The sequence below is a fragment of the Geosmithia morbida genome, assembly GCF_012550715.1.
Source record: "Geosmithia morbida isolate 1262 chromosome Unknown scaffold_11, whole genome shotgun sequence".
Taxonomy (NCBI): domain Eukaryota; kingdom Fungi; phylum Ascomycota; class Sordariomycetes; order Hypocreales; family Bionectriaceae; genus Geosmithia; species Geosmithia morbida.
This window is the reverse complement of record NW_023336198.1, coordinates 267,172-283,589: the sequence shown is the minus strand read 5'-3', so window position 1 is coordinate 283,589 and position 16,418 is coordinate 267,172. Positions and strand designations below refer to the sequence as shown.

At 55.0% G+C, this 16,418-nt stretch overlaps 6 protein-coding genes across 6 annotated transcripts; 4 read left to right on the top strand and 2 right to left on the bottom strand.

The window, feature by feature from the left end:
• Positions 1 to 3,338: 3,338 nt before the first annotated feature.
• Positions 3,339 to 4,701, bottom strand: GMORB2_1873 (to methyltransferase; the record flags this gene model as incomplete). Its single annotated transcript, XM_035463854.1, has 2 exons — positions 3,339 to 3,575; positions 3,850 to 4,701. Coding segments are annotated over 2 exons (1,089 nt in total), but the record flags the coding sequence as incomplete, so codon positions are not given.
• Positions 4,702 to 5,482: 781 nt separating this feature from the next.
• GMORB2_1872 (NmrA-like family) lies at positions 5,483 to 6,432 on the top strand (the record flags this gene model as incomplete). Its single annotated transcript, XM_035463853.1, is given in 5 exon segments — positions 5,483 to 5,567; positions 5,698 to 5,908; positions 5,925 to 6,095; positions 6,229 to 6,282; positions 6,333 to 6,432. 5 exon segments carry the CDS (start codon positions 5,483 to 5,485, stop codon positions 6,430 to 6,432), a joined length of 621 nt encoding a protein of 206 aa, XP_035320117.1.
• A 571-nt stretch (positions 6,433 to 7,003) lies between these two features.
• Positions 7,004 to 8,139, top strand: GMORB2_1871 (Oxidoreductase family, NAD-binding Rossmann fold; the record flags this gene model as incomplete). The annotated part of the gene is made up of 2 exons (XM_035463852.1): positions 7,004 to 7,063; positions 7,102 to 8,139. The coding sequence occupies 2 exons, from the start codon at positions 7,004 to 7,006 to the stop codon at positions 8,137 to 8,139; spliced, it is 1,098 nt and encodes a 365-aa protein (XP_035320116.1).
• A 480-nt stretch (positions 8,140 to 8,619) lies between these two features.
• Positions 8,620 to 10,047, bottom strand: GMORB2_1870 (acyl-CoA thioester hydrolase; the record flags this gene model as incomplete). Its single annotated transcript, XM_035463851.1, has 3 exons — positions 8,620 to 9,049; positions 9,392 to 9,442; positions 9,965 to 10,047. The coding sequence occupies 3 exons, from the start codon at positions 10,045 to 10,047 to the stop codon at positions 8,620 to 8,622; spliced, it is 564 nt and encodes a 187-aa protein (XP_035320115.1).
• A 1,449-nt stretch (positions 10,048 to 11,496) lies between these two features.
• Positions 11,497 to 13,122, top strand: GMORB2_1869 (tRNA pseudouridine32 synthase; the record flags this gene model as incomplete). Its single annotated transcript, XM_035463850.1, has 1 exon — positions 11,497 to 13,122. One exon carries the CDS (start codon positions 11,497 to 11,499, stop codon positions 13,120 to 13,122), a length of 1,626 nt encoding a protein of 541 aa, XP_035320114.1.
• A 2,065-nt stretch (positions 13,123 to 15,187) lies between these two features.
• On the top strand, positions 15,188 to 16,261 carry GMORB2_1868 (uncharacterized protein; the record flags this gene model as incomplete). The annotated part of the gene is made up of 3 exons (XM_035463849.1): positions 15,188 to 15,225; positions 15,303 to 15,342; positions 16,178 to 16,261. 3 exons carry the CDS (start codon positions 15,188 to 15,190, stop codon positions 16,259 to 16,261), a joined length of 162 nt encoding a protein of 53 aa, XP_035320113.1.
• Between the last annotated feature and the right edge of the window lie 157 nt (positions 16,262 to 16,418).

Below are 16,418 nucleotides of genomic sequence, written 5' to 3'. Positions count from 1 at the left end.
TCTGCTCGTTCTCCTCTTTCCAACCCAACCCAACCCAACCCAACCCAACCCCCCGGTCTTCCTCTGCATTATATAACGGATCCTTACTATCTACAAATTTCTTCTCTTTGGGTTTTCTGTGTATTTCCCCATCCCCCCCCCCATCCCCCTCCCCCACATCTTCCGAACAATGATGTTTTGAACTTGGAGGACGAAACTGGACAAGACAAAAAAAGACGGATGGAAGGGTCTTAGCATTTGGCTCTTTTTTGAGATACCCGGCAATTTTCTTTCTCTCTTGTTTTTCGCTGTTTCGCTCGCTTTCGTCTATATTCTACTCACACGAATCATTTAGAAATGACTTGATGAAATGCAATAACACGCTCTTTTTTTCCCCCTGTCTTTACATCTTCGCACAGTAACTCCTCGCGCGCACACACCTCCTCTCCTACGAGCAGATTCATTGCTCTGTTGGGGTATAAGCACGTCATGGGAGACCGTCCCGTTGGGATTCGCACGCACACGTGGACCTATTTCCTTGTTATGAGCTGCCTCCCTCCTCGTGTGCATGTGTGAAACTGACTGAACCCTTGAGCCCTTGCATGGGGCCCGTGCAAGCAGGTGGCCTCTCGGTAATTGGTCCTAACAGGTTGAGACGAGGGCTAGCCAGACCTTGCTGTTGGCGGCTTGCCAACGTATGGTGTCCATATGCCATGTCATTAAGCCTCTCCCATTCGTAAACAATGGTGCTCACCGTGCACGGTCATACGTGCAGAGTAGCATTGGCGCTCAAGAGAGAAGGAAAGAAGAGCAATGACTACGACGACGGCAGGCAGACAGACAGGCGGACAAGAAGGACTCCGGAGCCAACAGTACCCAGACGTACGGGCTGTCCCATTGAGAAGGGAGAGGGGGGGGTAAGAGACCAGCCATGGAGACAACCCCCCAACCCAAGAGCAGGACCATTGTCCCTGTGCAGTAGCGTCATGCTTGATCCTCGAGGGGAGGGGTGGGGGAGAGGAACCCTCCAAGCCAATGGCATGCACAGAGTATCGGTTGCCGCCATCAAGACCCCTGTCTGTCTGTCCCGATCTGGAGTAACGGCTTCATGCAACCCAAGCAGGCCGGATAGGATAAGTGGAACCTTGCATATCGAGGATAGTGGAACGGCATTTGTCGGTGAAGGAGTTGAGCAGTGGGAGGGAGAGAGAGAGAGAGAGAGAGAGAGGGAAGCCTCGGCTTTCGTTACCGCGCCAGAGAATTTCGTATGCTGCCCGTGTCTCCTTTGGGCTCGACGCGCTGTCAGTCAGCTATCATTTATGACTTCTCCTTCTTCTTCTTCTTCTTCTTCTTCCACTCCCTCAGTTGCGTGCATTCCACGGTCATGCCCGTCGCCGTACCCGTTGTGCATTCGTGATCGGCGCCTGGCCCTTTCTTCCCTCCCATCCTTCCTCTCTTCCTCCTCCTCCTCTCCTCGTTCTGAACCTGGCCGATAGAGGAACCTGGACTCGTACACTGCAGCGTCGCATTCACCCACGAGCAGATGGCTGCGAGTGCACCATACGTCCGCCGTGCATTTCTGCACCGTCTTGGTCGGTGGAGCGTTGCCGAGGACATGGGCCGGCAAGTGGCTTGCTTTTGAATGTCACCAATACGCCGCCGTGCGTGGTAGGCATACGATATTACTTGTGACTTTTCGAATACGTGAAAAACCACGCATGCACCTGAACGGAGACCTTGGTAGCCGAGCGAGCGAGAGTAGACCATATCACCCTTCCTTTCTTCCCTTTCTGGCCTTCTTGGCCACTGACCACTGACTCGGAGCAGCTCACTCGTACGAAGAACTAGATACACGTACACTCTTTGCTTTGACAATGCGCCCCCCCCCCCCCCCCCCCCCCCCCAAGGTCTAGACCACGGCTAGCCGGTCAGTTGGTTTCCAAACTAACAGATGGTGATCCAGTTCTCGTCGCAGGACTTGCAGTAGTCGTGCTCCGCAACGACGAGACTCACGCAGACGCAGCCTTGATGGATCATCACCGAGCCCCCCTGTACGGATACCTCGTAGTGTAGTACTAGTTCTATATTACTATTACTGGTAGCCTGACATGTGGGAACGACGACAGTAACGATGGCAATATCACTGCTGGTCACGGCTGGTACTGCTCGTGCTGCGGTCTACATATATATACCTACATATATGCCAATTACCACGCGCGAGACTGGGCCCTCCGCGCATACACTAGTGGACATAATGCAGGTTGAGCGACGTACATGTGAGCAGAATCCGTTGATCCATGACGAGTAAGATACTACGACGTCGTGCGACATTGCGGATACTCGTACGTGGTATCCAGGCTGACCAGACGAGTGGTCGATGGTCATGCTTCTTCTCATTCTCCATAACACCATTCGCGTCGTAGCATACGTGGGACCTCGGGACGGGACGTCCCTAGGTGACCTTCTCCGTTGCGGGTCGAATTGGCAGGAGAAAAAGCGATCAGAGAAAGACATGTCCGTCACATCTCAATAGACACGGAGCACGCCGTATCCGCCGGCTGCAGGCTGGCAAGCATGAGAACGGAGTAGACGGAGTGATTGCGACGTAAAAAAAAAAAAAAGAAAAAAAAAAGAGAGAGAGAGCAGACTAGGGTGAGCATAGCAGGCAGGCATCCTCCACGCACATCAGGCACACTCCCCGTGTGCCATCTTCTCGGGATGCACCAGCCCTCACTCTCGGCTCGCACGCCGACTCTATTTCTGGGCAGGGTGAGGACGAGATCGTCACAGCCGAGGGCGGTCCTGCGCGGCTACCTCTACCTCTACTTGCTGCTGCACAAGGGAACCGACAAGGCTAGCGTGTAGCTGATATCCCCATGCCGTCGATCACTCCGTGTTTTCTCTTTTCTTCTTCTTCCTCCTCGAGGTGAGGGGTTTAACGTCCGTGGATACGTACGGCGGTAAAACTGTCGGAAGAGGGTGAGAAAAATGTGGCTCTACAGTCCACCCGTAATACGTCGTCGCATCATTAGGTTGCAGCGTCGCAACCAGTCAATATAGTTTACCCTGGCTTAGTTATATGATCATTATGTATATTCAATATGTATTATAGCCATATATTATGCGGTTGGTCGGATCGAGAAGTCGATTCGTGGTCGTGGGTAGCATTAATGTCGTGGGAGAGAGAAAGTTGGGGAAATAAAGTCATTTCCCTCGTCGGCAATTGGTGTTCCCGGAGGAGGGAGGGGGGAGGAGGAGGGTAAGGGAAGCGAGCTGGAGGGGGGGGGGGCCTATCCTGGTCTCGGCTCTTGCTTCTCTTTGTCGCCATCGCCGTCGTCGCCGTCGTCGCCGTCGTCGTCTCATTCAGTCGGATTGCGGCCCGTGATGAACCGGTACGATTTGATGAGCCGCAGGCTCTTGTCGCGGAACTCGCGCTTGACGCCCTCGGACAGTATACGGATCTGGTCTGGTGTGTAGTCGTAAACTCGGGAGAAGAGAGCCGGAGTATGTGAGTCGACCGACATCTGCATGTGAATGAGCTCGAAGCGTCCCATCTCCTTCAACAAGGGGTCCTTTGCCCAAGCACCGATGGGTATCTGTTCATGACACACACGCACGCACGCACGCACTGTCAGTCAAACCATCCTTTCCAAGTCGGTTCTTTACATCCCCCCCCCCCCCCTCATTTCTTCTTGCTCTCATCTCTCTCATCTCTCTCCCTCTCCTGCTCTCTCCTGCTCTCTCCCGCCCAGTCTCCCTCGAGGACTCGACTCACCCTGTAGACAANTTGCTCTCATCTCTCTCATCTCTCTCCCTCTCCTGCTCTCTCCTGCTCTCTCCCGCCCAGTCTCCCTCGAGGACTCGACTCACCCTGTAGACAATCTCACGGGCATTCTCGAAGCCAGCTTCAACCATCCACGTCTTGTGGTGTTTGGCCACATTGATCGGCTTGCCGTACGTCCTGCTCGCCCCGTCGAGCTTCCGGACGTACTCCATCGTCCAGGGGGCCCTATCGCAGCTGTCGTCGTCGCTGAAGATCCAGGCGTCGTACTCCTGCATCTCGACCCAGCCGCCCGGTTTGAGGCTGTCCTTGACGCGCTGGTAGAAGCGGGGCCAGTCGGCCGAGGTGCCGCTCAGGGCACGCCCGTGTATGTAGTCAAACTTCTCCGTGTCGCTGTAGGTCCACTCGTCCTCGAAGTCGTCGACGTGGAACCGGCAGTTGTTGGGGACCCAGTCGGGCTGGATGGGAGACAGGTCGATACCGTAGACCTGGGCCGTCGGGAACCTGTCGGCCATGTCGATGGCCCATATGCCGGTGCCGGTGCCGAGGTCGAGGATTCGGAGCTGCGGGTTCTCGTCGGGGTCCGGGAGGGGCGCCGTATGCAGTCGGTCTTGCAGGATCAGACGCCAGATGTGGTGCTGCAGGTTCAGCCTCTCCTGCTCGGCGTCGTCGTTGGGCAGCACGTACTTGCCCTCGCGGTAGGCGTGGTAGCGACGCCCATTCTCGTACTTGTACCGGAAGACGGACGACGTCATAGACCCCGTGTAGGCCGAGCCGGCCTCTGTCCCGTACGCCGAGTCGGTGTCGCTAGTGCTGGCATCCTCTTCTTCCACGTCGCCATCATCGCCTCCGGTGTTATTATTATTGTTGTCGTCGTTGTCGTCGTCGTCGTCGTCGTCGTTGCCGTTGTTGTCGCCTCCCTCGTTGTCGCCCTGGCCTGTCTGCGTGCCCAATCGTCAGCAAGCTGTGCCTGGCAGGCGATCGTCATTGTCTCATTTTCGAGATCGACCCGTGCCGTCCTGCCGTGTGACACACGGTATATGCCGAACGGGACCGACAGCCAACAAAGGAGGGGGTGTGAAGATTAAGGAGCAGGTTTGCAGGTAGACCTAAACTTGGGGCGGCAGAACCAACATCAACTTGCAGCGGGGCCGGATCTGCCCCCTCTTCGGCGGGGCTGAGGCTGAGAGACGTCGATGGCCACGTGCGGAACGAAAGGTCGGAGCCAGCTGAGTCCCGACCCTGCTCTTCGCTGTCGGAATATGAAGATGGCATGGTCTGTCTTCGCAGTATCTCAGGATCCTCGTACAAGGGGAAAGAGGAGTGGCAGGACTGTGCGGAAGAAGAAGAAGAAGAGAAGAAGAGGGAAAAATCTATGTTGATACCCCTAAAGGGGGGGGGGGGGGGGGTTGGTGGATAATGTTGTTTAGTGGATACAACGATAAATGCCAGCCAGTTGCATCTGTCTTTGGTCCTAAATTGGTACGAGACATGAAAACTTTTGACGTCAACATGAGCATAACGAGTACTCGAGGTTGACAGGGGCAGCAGAATCGTCGGCCACTCTTTCCAGTTATTATTCAGGTCGCCTGAACTTGCCCAGATGTCGATCTTCCTACATATTACATAGTATAATATGTAGTCATCAATCACATACGGATTCTTGCCAGTTACATAACAGCTATCATCGCCTCGCCTCCGCGGCTGCCGGGAAGCTCGCTGATGCTGGGCATCGACCTCGTGGTCACCGAGCTCGACGACGTCACCAGCCTAGAGGCCGCATTCTCCGGGAAGAATGTCATCTCCAGTATAACCAGCTACCGGAAACCCTCTCTCTCTCTCTCTCTCTCTCTCTCTCTCTCTCTCTCTCTCTCTCTTTTTTTTTTTTTTTTTCTCTCTTTCTTTCTCATCTTTCTTGTCCGGACTGCCGTGAAAAGGCCCAGGAGCAGAGAGTATCTCCCCGCGCCGGTACGCATACAGCGTTCATTACCAGCAGGAGAGGAACATTTCCGACGCAGCGACGGCCCATGTCGTGACATTCGACCCCAACGATCTTCTCGTGTCCACATTGAGCCGTGTCGAACGCTGTAGTCGCGGTGGATTCACTGTGCTGTACCGCTCCGATGCCAAGGCCGACGCGGTCCCCCGGTTACGTCGAGGACAGGTATCCCGAGCTGGAGGCCAAGTTGTTCCAGGATATCATGACCTTCGCCGCGGCATCCAGTAAGCCGATACCCCATCTCGATCCATCCGGTGGCATGGGAGATCTCGTCAACGCAGTGTTCCAGATACCGCCCGGAAAAAGCTACATGGCTGTAGGCGCAGCGTGCAGCCAGTCCGACTTCGTCCCGCACCTTTTCTTTTTTTTTGGGGGGGGGGGCGGTTGTTGGATTTGTCGGTGCATGCGCGTCATACAGGCAGGTCATTCCGCAGGAGATAAATTTCCATCGTGGTTGACGATGATCTAGTGATCTAGGTCGCGAAGTGGCCGGCATGTTCTCCAACTTGAGTGATGATGCAACGTACGATGGGAGGATAGAGGATTAGAGGTAGAGGATAGATATGTTGATAGACATTCGAAAGCCGAGTTTGGTTTCCATACCAGAGATTCGGGCCTGGAACAGCTGCTCCATGACATCATGGAGAGAGAACGGGCCACCAAGGGTGACTGACTGGTCGGCTGTTCTCTCTGCGTAGAATTCCGTCCTTTTTTTCTTCTTCTTTCAGAACTTTCTTGATACGCTCTAGATTACTAACAGCTTGTCAATGGATTCTCATAATATACTCATGGCGTATATACATATACGTATTCCCATTCAAGTGTCGTCCAGCTGATCTACACTCAACTCCGTGTTTACAACGTCGTCGTCCCCACCCGTTCGTAGGCCAATCCAATACTCAACGGCTCATGTTCGCGAGCACGTCACCCACAACTTGAACGGCAACAGCACCGCAAGATGCGGGGATACCAGAGTGTCTATCAATGTGTTGATCGATATACTCGATTCCACCCCACTCCAGCCTATCCCCCCTCGAAAAATCATGCCGGGTTTGACAGCAGAAGAGCGCCCACTAGCTACAGGGTAAATTTCCCCGCAGCGGGGAAGGAGCATCACCCATGACGTGCTGCCACAGGAATATCGTCTCCAGGTCCTTGCCGCCCATTTCCCAACAGCCATCGGCATAATACCTCAATCCGGCATCTCAGGTAAGACGCTCAGTGCGGTGCGTACCCGACCAGACATGGCGCCCATCGGAACAGCTATCATCGGAGGCGGTATCTGGGTCAAGGAGAGACACCTGGTACGTCGTCCCCGACCGCGCACAGGAAGCAGAAGCAGGTAGCAGCGGAGAATCTGACGCGAGCAGGGAGACAGCCCGCCGTCCTGAATACCGACATCCTATCCCTCAAGGCCATCTACTCGCGCTCTCTCAAGTCAGCCACCGACACCGCCTCTCTCGTCACCGGCACGACGCCACCGGACCTCTACGCCTCCGACGCCGGCTCGGGCAAGACGTACCACGACCTCCTCCTCCGCACAGACATCCAGGCCGTCATCGTCGCACTCCCCATCCTCAGCCAGCCCGAGCACATCGAGGCCGCCCTGGCGGCGGGCAAGCACGTGCTGGCCGAGAAGCCCATAGCCGGAGACACGGCGGCCGCGCGCAAGCTCATGGAGTACTACCGCGGCAGGGAGCACCCGGCCGAGGCGACGCTGGCCATCGCCGAGAACTACCGCTTCTTCCCCAGCTTCGCCTTTGCCAGGGAGCAGGCTGCCGGCCTGGGAAGGGTGACCAACTTCAGCGTGCGCATCTTCAGCCTCATGGGCCTCGAGAACAAGTACCTCGGCACACAGTGGCGTAGCAAGCCCGACTACCAGGGTGGCTTCCTGCTCGACGCCGGCGTGCACCAGGCCGCCGCCACGAGGTTCATCCTCTCCGCCGGCGGCTCGGACGGAAACGACAGCAAGGCCGACACGGTGCACGCCATCACCGACCGCGTCACCGAGTATCTGCTGCCCATAGACACCGTCAACGCCATCATCAGAACACGTTCGGGCGCCACGGGCACGTACCAACACTCGATGGGATCCAAGATGAGTGCGTTCGAGTGGCATTTTGCCTACGAAAAGGGTTCCATCTCCATCGTCGGCGACACCGTCACCGTCAAGCCCGACGGCAGGGACGAGATCGTCAGGCACTTCCCCCGCGCTCCCTATGTCAACGAGGAGGTAGCTGCTTGGGCTCGGGCAATCGCCGACGGCAAGCCAGACCCACTCCAGTCGGTCGAGGAGGCCTTGGGCGACCTCGAGTTTCTCGAAAGGATGTTCCAGAGTGGAGAACAGAACGGCGCGCTGCAGAGATACCAATTCCAGTGAAAGGGAGAGTGGCGGAGGGATAGGAGCCAATGAACGGTATCACCAAAGCCAGGACATGCAAGCGTTACAGCGTAGGAGAGCAATGCATAATGCACAGTCTACTCCTGGGAATGTGCTCCTGAGCATCTAAGAGGCCAACTTGCAATACGCAATGCAGATATGCAGTATTATTATTTACAGCGTATTTTTTTTTTTTTTTTTTTTTTTTTTTTTTTTTTTTTTTTTGCTGCAAACACAATGCAAGCTTGGGTATGGAATTGACGGACCTGGACCAAAAGTAAAAACAAAGGAAGCGTGGGAGGTCAAAGCGAGAAAATGATGGCCATAATAATCAAAATACGACCTAATGATATTCGTAATCAGACAGATACCGAACGCATACAATGAATGGTATGAGACGGAGATGGATGGTGGGTGAGCCAACAGGGGCAGATGTTGTCGGGCAGACCTTATTCCCACTAAGAGGGATATGACCCAAGGTCATAGTTTGCTATTTCTATCATCTCGACCTTTCCTACCTCCGTCACCGCTGATGTGGCCTATGCTGCTTCTGCTTCCGGCGGTGGATCCGGTCATAGAGTCTGTCGCAACATAGATCTTCTCTAGGCCCTCCCGTAGCCCATCGCTCATGCCCGTGGGGGCCGGCCTCCCCGTGACACGCTGGACCCAGACGTGGACAAACTCACCAACCGCCCTGACAGAGTCTATGCCCTTCTCAAATAGGCCAATCTCATAGGATACGCTTGACCTGCCAAGCTTGTTAACCCGGAGGCCCAGCTCTGCGACAGCTGGATAGGAGATCGATGAGAAGAAATCGGTATGTAGATGAGCAACCAGAGGATGCTCCGCTGAAGTGGGCGGGTGGAGACCGCACTCATCTATGAGATAGGCGTTGACAATGGAATCAAACCTGCACAGGTTGCCGTTGTCAATCACCTATCCATCAATAGTAATGGGCATGACGGATGCAAAACTTTCAGTCGTGAGCAACTCAATGGTGACGGACGAGATCGGGACAGAGACTTCTCTCGTGCTTTCCCTCTTCCGGGGGAGATGTCCCCTCAAGAAAAGGAGAGAGGCCAGAATCAAGGGATCCGATCTCACATGCATGCTGGTGCAATACCTGCACACCCCATAGTACGGGAGGCCAGGATGATGCAACAGAGGGCAGGACCGAAGAGCGCACTGGAGATGACCGAGGATGGGAGAGCGAGATGAGGGGAAAGAGGGCATAGGCCAACACACCACTCACAGGAAGTTGTAGACTGCGTTATTCATGTGATGATACATGTCGTTATCATTCCTGATGGGCCGGGAGAGGTTAGCAGGTAGGCAGCACAAAGGCAAAATCATAGACCAGCACGGTGATTTGGTTCGGCATAGAGGGGAGGGGGGGGCGCGCGCGAGGGAGAGATGGAGAGAGAAGCCCTAAAGCGGGATAGCAAGGCAGAGATGAGAGTTACAAGCTTATTCTCGGGAATCCGAGTGTCTGGCGACGCCCCGACAGGATGGGTCAACGTGCCGACCACGCGGTGACTGCGGAGAAGGTGGAGGGGGGTTGCAGTAAACAACTGCACAAATCTAAGTTTAACCGTCCTGGATCGTCCTGGCCGAGGGGGAGCTGGTGGAGATGGTAGATTATGAGGGGTGCGTTGCAAAGATGCCGCAAAGATGCTGCCCACCACCATCCCCACCACCCTCTTTCTCGGGGCCTCTCTTATCCTGTATGTACATGTATATGCGCCCGCCATCTTCTTTCTGCATCGTGGTCATGTAGTAGAGGCGCACATGCTCAAGAACGACTAATCAGCGATCCCAAACTTACCATCTAGTTCGGTAGTCAAGCAAGTAGCGGTAGTCTTCGCGCCGTCGACTCTTTAGATGGGCAAGGGAGCTAGCAGAAGCCATGATCCATGCAGGTGGAGACGAGAAAACAAACCACTGGGTCAGGGGAAGACGAGAGAGAGAAAAAAAACACAACACTAAAAAGTGAAGGCGAAGACAGACGGCGTAGATGGAGTGGGGGGATGGAAGCGGAGTAGCGGAGTGATGGTGGGTAGTAGCACGTCGTAGTAGCGACTGGATGTGGATTGGCGTCGTCGGTGAGCTGGAAGCGTCTGGTTATCGAATATCCAGGAGAACGGAGACTTGGGACTCAAGACCTTGATCCTTTTGATGGTGGACGCGGCACGGAGATGTAGGAGAGAAAAAGAAAGGTGCGTTGGAGAGGATGACGATAAGTCCAGAGCTTGCTTGGGTGGAGTAGGAAGGAGCCAACTGGATGGTTCGTCTTCCTCATTAGCATCGGACGTGCCTGCCGTTTTCCGGGGGTCTAAGCATAGACAAACCCCCATCCCAGCCACTTCGATCAGCCACACCTCCGTGCCCTCCACCATATTCTTCCACCACACCATCAGCCAGGCCATGGCCCATGAGGACATTGAGACCTGACTCTTGGGTGAGTAATGATAATACCCCGTACTCTGTACAGATTGCCGATTGCAGATTACCAATTACCCCGAACTGCCAAGCCACATACAGCACTGCCACTCCTCTCAACACACGCTATCTCACTATTCTCAGCTTTACCACGCGGTCGTGGCGCCACTAGCCACCCTAGCCACCCGTTGCGGTCCCGCATTAGCCACCCGCGCGACCTGGTCAGCACAGTCCCGTTCCTGCTGCTATTCTGGAAAGACGCAAGAGTGTCACTAGCCGCATGTGATTGTGGCGTACAGCTTTTCTACTTTTTCAACTTTGGAATTTTTTCCCCCTCCATTACGGACAGCCGAGAAGGCTACCCGAAACAGTAGGCGGTCAGATAAACGCGATAAAACATTCTTTCTGCCGCATCTTACTGCCGGATTTTGCCGCCAGCGAGGGGAGAGGAATGTCACAAGCCACAGATCAGAAAATTCCACCCTCCATTTCGTTGCACATGGAATCATCCCCGATCCAGAGTTGACACTTGAGAGAAGCTCCAGCTGGACTATTTCTTCTGGTGCCAAGGTTTTCCCATACATGTGCTGTTGATCCGTTTTTATTTTTTATTCTTTATTCATTTTATTTTTTCTCAAGCAGGAAAATCCTTCCTAGAAAGGAAAGCGATACATCCGACCAAAGTATCTTTTCTTTCATTCTCTACTATTACTCGCTTTTGATACTGCACATCTGTCACATCAACCCTCACCCCCTTTGCCCCGTCCATCGGCTCATTGTCATGGCTGGCCCATGAACATAGGCGCTACCCTGTCACGCTGTCTCGTACGGCAAATCCCCAAGAGGACAAGCTTGGTGGCATCATCCACCAGATCGGCACCGATACCAGTATCACCCCTGCACAAGGGTACCATCAGGATGGCAGCCGCCGTGACGACGGCACCACCCAGCCAGGATGAACCTGCCACCAGCCAGGACGCACCGGTGCAGGGTACACCCATCCGGGATGCTCCTGCAGACGGTGTGGCCGCTGGCAGTGATGCGGCTACTAGCAAGCATAGCACCCAGAGCAACGGCGTGGAGAAGAAGGGCCAGAAGAAGCCGAGAGAGCAGAGACAAAGAGAGCAGAGGGAAAAGCAGAGCCAGGAGGCTCTCATTACACCAGTAGGAGACATGTGGCCGCGCCCGTATGTGATTGACGAGGATCTGCGCCGCGTGGAGCCCTACCACTTCACGTACAACACGTGGTGCAAGGAGCGCTGGAGGGGTAGGACGTTGATTGACATCTTCGCGTCCGAGTTTCGCGACAGGCCCCTCGAGTACTACCGGGCCGCCATGGAACGCGGCGACATCTTCGTCAACGGCAAGGTGGTCGGCCCCGACTACGTGGTGCGCAACGGGGACAAGGTGTCGCACACGATGCACCGGCACGAGCCGCCGGTGACGTCGGAGCCCATCGGGGTCATCCACGAAGACGACGACATGATCGTCATCGACAAGCCGGCGGGAGTGCCGGTGCACCCTGCGGGGCGGTACAACTTCAACTCCATCACGGAGATCATGAGGGCCGAGAGGGGCCCCGATTTCTTCCCCTACCCGTGCAACCGGCTGGACAGGCTGACGAGCGGAATCATGTTCGTGGCCAAGAACATTGCCGCCGCCGAGGCCCTGGGGGTCCAGATAAAGGGCAGGTCGGTCCGCAAGGAGTACATCGCCCGTGTTGTGGGGGAGTTCCCCGAGGGCGAGGTTGTGTGCGACCAGCCGATCCTGTCGATATCTCCCAAGCTGGGACTGAATCGTGTGCGCGCCAACGGCAAGTCTGCGAGGACCGTCTTCAAACGACTCGCGTACTACCCACCTCCGGGCGGGGGGTCCGTGGAGCCAGCCAGCGGCACCCCGGCATCTGAAAATCACAGTGCGGCGGCCGTAGGCGACAGCTCAACTCTGGTCGCCGCTGCGGCCGCAGACGACGGACGGGGAAGAAGCGGCGGAGCGGACGGAAGGGGCACGCCGTGGGTCAACAAGAAGGGCTACTCCATCGTGAGGTGCCTGCCCGTCACGGGCCGCACCCACCAGCTGCGCGTGCACCTGCAACACCTGGGCCACCCCATCCAGAACGACCCCATCTACGCCAACATGCGCGTCTGGGGGTTCGACCTGGGACAGGACGATCCGGATGGAACTCACACGACGGATGAGGACGTCATCAGCCGACTGTCCCGCATGGGAAAGGAGGAGGTGGCCCAGGCGGTGGTCTACTACGACGAGATGGTGGAAAAGTATGAGAAGAGGCGCGCCGAGAAGATGACGGGCGAGCTGTGCTCCGTCTGCCAGACCCCTCTCTACTCCGATCCGGGTCCGCACGAGCTGTCTCTGTGGCTACACAGCCTGCGTTACGAGGATGCCCACGGATCCTGGGCATACGTGAGCCCGCTTCCGAGGTGGGCTCTACCCCCAGATGGAGTGAGTGGGCCTACTACCGTGGGTGGAATGGATGAGCTGGTGGAGGCTGTGAAGACGGAGAATCCAGAGCTAGCATCTTAGTCTTACGGGGGGGGGGAGGGGGGCAGCAGACTAGGCAGTAGGGCAGTACGACGAGTCAACCAATGAATTCCATCGAGGCAACATGTAAAAGATTCAATGCAAAACTAATCAAAGATTAATATGTTCAAGAGAAGAAGAGGATGGGGAGTTACGTGCTGGTCAGGAGCAATGAGTGGTATTACTTGTCGAGAAGTAATACGAGAGAGCGCACAGGTAAAACATGTCATTTCGACTCTTGAAAGTACGACTCCTTACATCACCACGTACTCGTATACCACGTACTCGTAACGACGCATCACCGCGTACATGTGTCTACAGCGCCGCTGCCGGGACGCAGGACTCGCACCGCCACTAGGGAGGTGACAACCTCCACCCATCGCGGAGAGAACAGCAAGGTCACGTTTAGACTTCGTCCTTCCCGGTTAGCACTATCGGAGATGCGGAAGTAAGAAGGGCACATCATCTCTGATACACTTCAACCATACCGGACTCGCTGCCCTCGACGTATGGGGTAGACGGCAGACCTACTCGGAAACGGAAAGGTTTGATGCCGAGCACCAGACGTAGACTTACGGCCTCTACTGGAGCTGAAGAGAGAGGGGACAGAGAGGAAGAAGGAGAGATGGAGAGAGAGAGAGAGAGAGGCAGAGAAGACTGACCAGGGTCTCCCCTTGAGGTGATGGGGAAACCTTGCGTAGATCCGCAGAGAGGGAGTCCGCTCCCCTCCACCCCCCCCCCCCCCCCCCCCCCCCCCCCTAGCTCCGTGCCAACTCGGCGGTAGACCATGCCAGGCCAGATCTCTTGAGCTCCATGCTGATTGCTCGGCATCATTGTAGAGTGGGGGAGAGCTGGAGAGAGGAGGTCGGAGAGGACGCAGCTGAATCCAGGTTTCGTGTCTAGGTCCTGAGGAAGGGGAGAGGCAAGCAGGGCTAGTACGCTTGTGGTAAGGTAGACGCCGGTGTGGGGAGGGAGGGGTGAATACTTGTGAGCAGCAAGAGAGGATACCAGCAGCCGTGTAAGGATACCGGCAGTGTTCGTTTTACATGCATCGCGACATGGTGAGTGCTCTCCGTCATCTCGTCTCCCCCTTTCTCTCTTCCTGATGCAGATATCGGTCGTAGAGAGAGAGAGAGAGGGAGAGAGGGAGCGGGAGAGGCATGGCCGAGAGCAATCCCTGCCGAACAGCAAAACAGTACCTGTACGTGCATCCCGGCTGATAAATCTGGACCAGCACTCCCAGATGAGCTTCAGTTCCAGACGCTCTCTCGCTCGAGCGTACATGTGGTTGGGCCGGTCCGGTTGGGACATCTCTCATACGATACATGTACGAATCCGCGGCGAGGGTGTCTGTAAGGGGACCCGACGAGAAGAGGAAGGGAAGACGAGGACGAGATGGGAGACCAAAACAACAACAACAACAACGACAACAACAATAACAATAACAAGGATCAGAACCACTAAGCGCTCACCAAAATAAGAGACAGAATAAAAAAAATGCACCTAGACCCTCGAGCAGTCCTTGGACCGATGAACTGCAAGGTCTAGAGCGGCAAGCGGCAATCAGTGGGACTCTCGTAGGGCTCTCCCCTCGTACGTTGCTTGCTTCCCTCTTTTCTTTTCCCTTCCCCCCCCCCCCCCCCCCTTTTTATATTATTTTATATTATTTTATATATTATTTTATTTCTTCTCTCTCCGGTCGGGAACATATCGTTGTTCTACAGGGATCAACTGAAGATCATCTGCTGTTCAAGATGGTCCTGTTTTTTTTTATATACATCTTAATTTTACATTTAATTCTTGCCTTCCTCTTCCCTAGGTGAGGTGGAGATTGTGTGACTGGGGAGGACGAGACAAGACATGCCTCTTATGGGAGAGTATCATATTACGTCGCAAGGTAATCCATAGTCGTACCACGTTCATCACTAGCAGACATTGACGTCGCGTGTGTGATTCGCAACTGAGGTGAGGATAACTCATACTTCGTTACGGCGATAACATGATATTGATAGCATCATCTAACTCACGGTGCAGGCGGTCTCTTCGTATTCATTCGTGGACAGCTCATATGACACAAGAGCTCCCGACCCCCACAGTTACCTGCAGGTGAGACAGGTTGTCCATTAAAAGGTACAAGACCGTCCCTTCACTCTGCATGCATTCTGATGTCTTGCTCGTATCAGCATCTCAATATCGATGATTCCACTCGCAGTCTGGCCCAGGGTCAGCAGACCTTCCTCCTCTCCACCCCGAGCCGCCCGGCCCTCTCGCAGAATCTGGGAGCCGTGACCGATACCCGGCCACCTCATCTCGACGGCCTGCGCCTCGAGAAACCACGTGGGTTGAGTGAGATGGAGGGAAACAGACGGACGGACGGAAAAACGACACATCGTATGCACACAACTTTACCCCAGACGGCCGGACCAAACAGATCACGCACATACACATACGCAGCATCAGGGAACTTGCCGAGCCGTGTCGATGGCAGCGGGAGAATACGCGTCGTCGGTCAGATCGGAGCCGGAGACTGCTCGGGATCCTCATCTTGACCATGTTCCTTTTACTTCTATAATACTCTTGCCCTTACACGCGCGCACACACACGCACACACACACTCACTCGCACTCACACACACATCCGCGTATGCGAGTACATTCTGTTCGGCCCCGTACCCATGTTGGGATGACGCAGCCACACCCTTGCGGCTTCGGGAGTGGCACCGCCCGTATAAACATTTCCAGACAGAGAGAGATAGAGAGAGGGAGACGGACACGCACTTTCGCTCTCTCCCTCTCCCTCTCCCCCCCCCCCCCCCCCCCCTCTCTCTCTCTCTCTCTGTGTGTGTGTGTGTGTGTGTGTGTGTGTGGATGTGTTCTTGGTAATATCTTACTAACCAGGGCTAGAAACTGTAACAGACAAGGGACCGAAACATCAAGGTCTCACCCAACCAGAAAAAGGAAAGAAAACGAAACGGGATTTTCTTTTTCTCCTTTCTTTTTTTTTTCTCTTCCCTCTTTGCCCTTGTTTATTCTGCTGACCAACTCTATTGACCGTAGAGAGGTACTATGCAAGTTCCAACTCTAACGCACCCAGCGCCAAGATCCCGAAACCTCCAGCTGAAGCCGGTAGTGACTTAGTCTAGGCTGTGGCTTCGGTATACCGAAGTTCGATGCGGTCATGATGGTGGTGGCGGTAGTATATTCTCTTCGGGCAATACTGGGGAGATAGAATTCAGAGAGACTAAGCCTTTTTCTTCTCTCCACGTCTTTCTCATTCTCTCTCTCTCTCTCTCTCTCTCT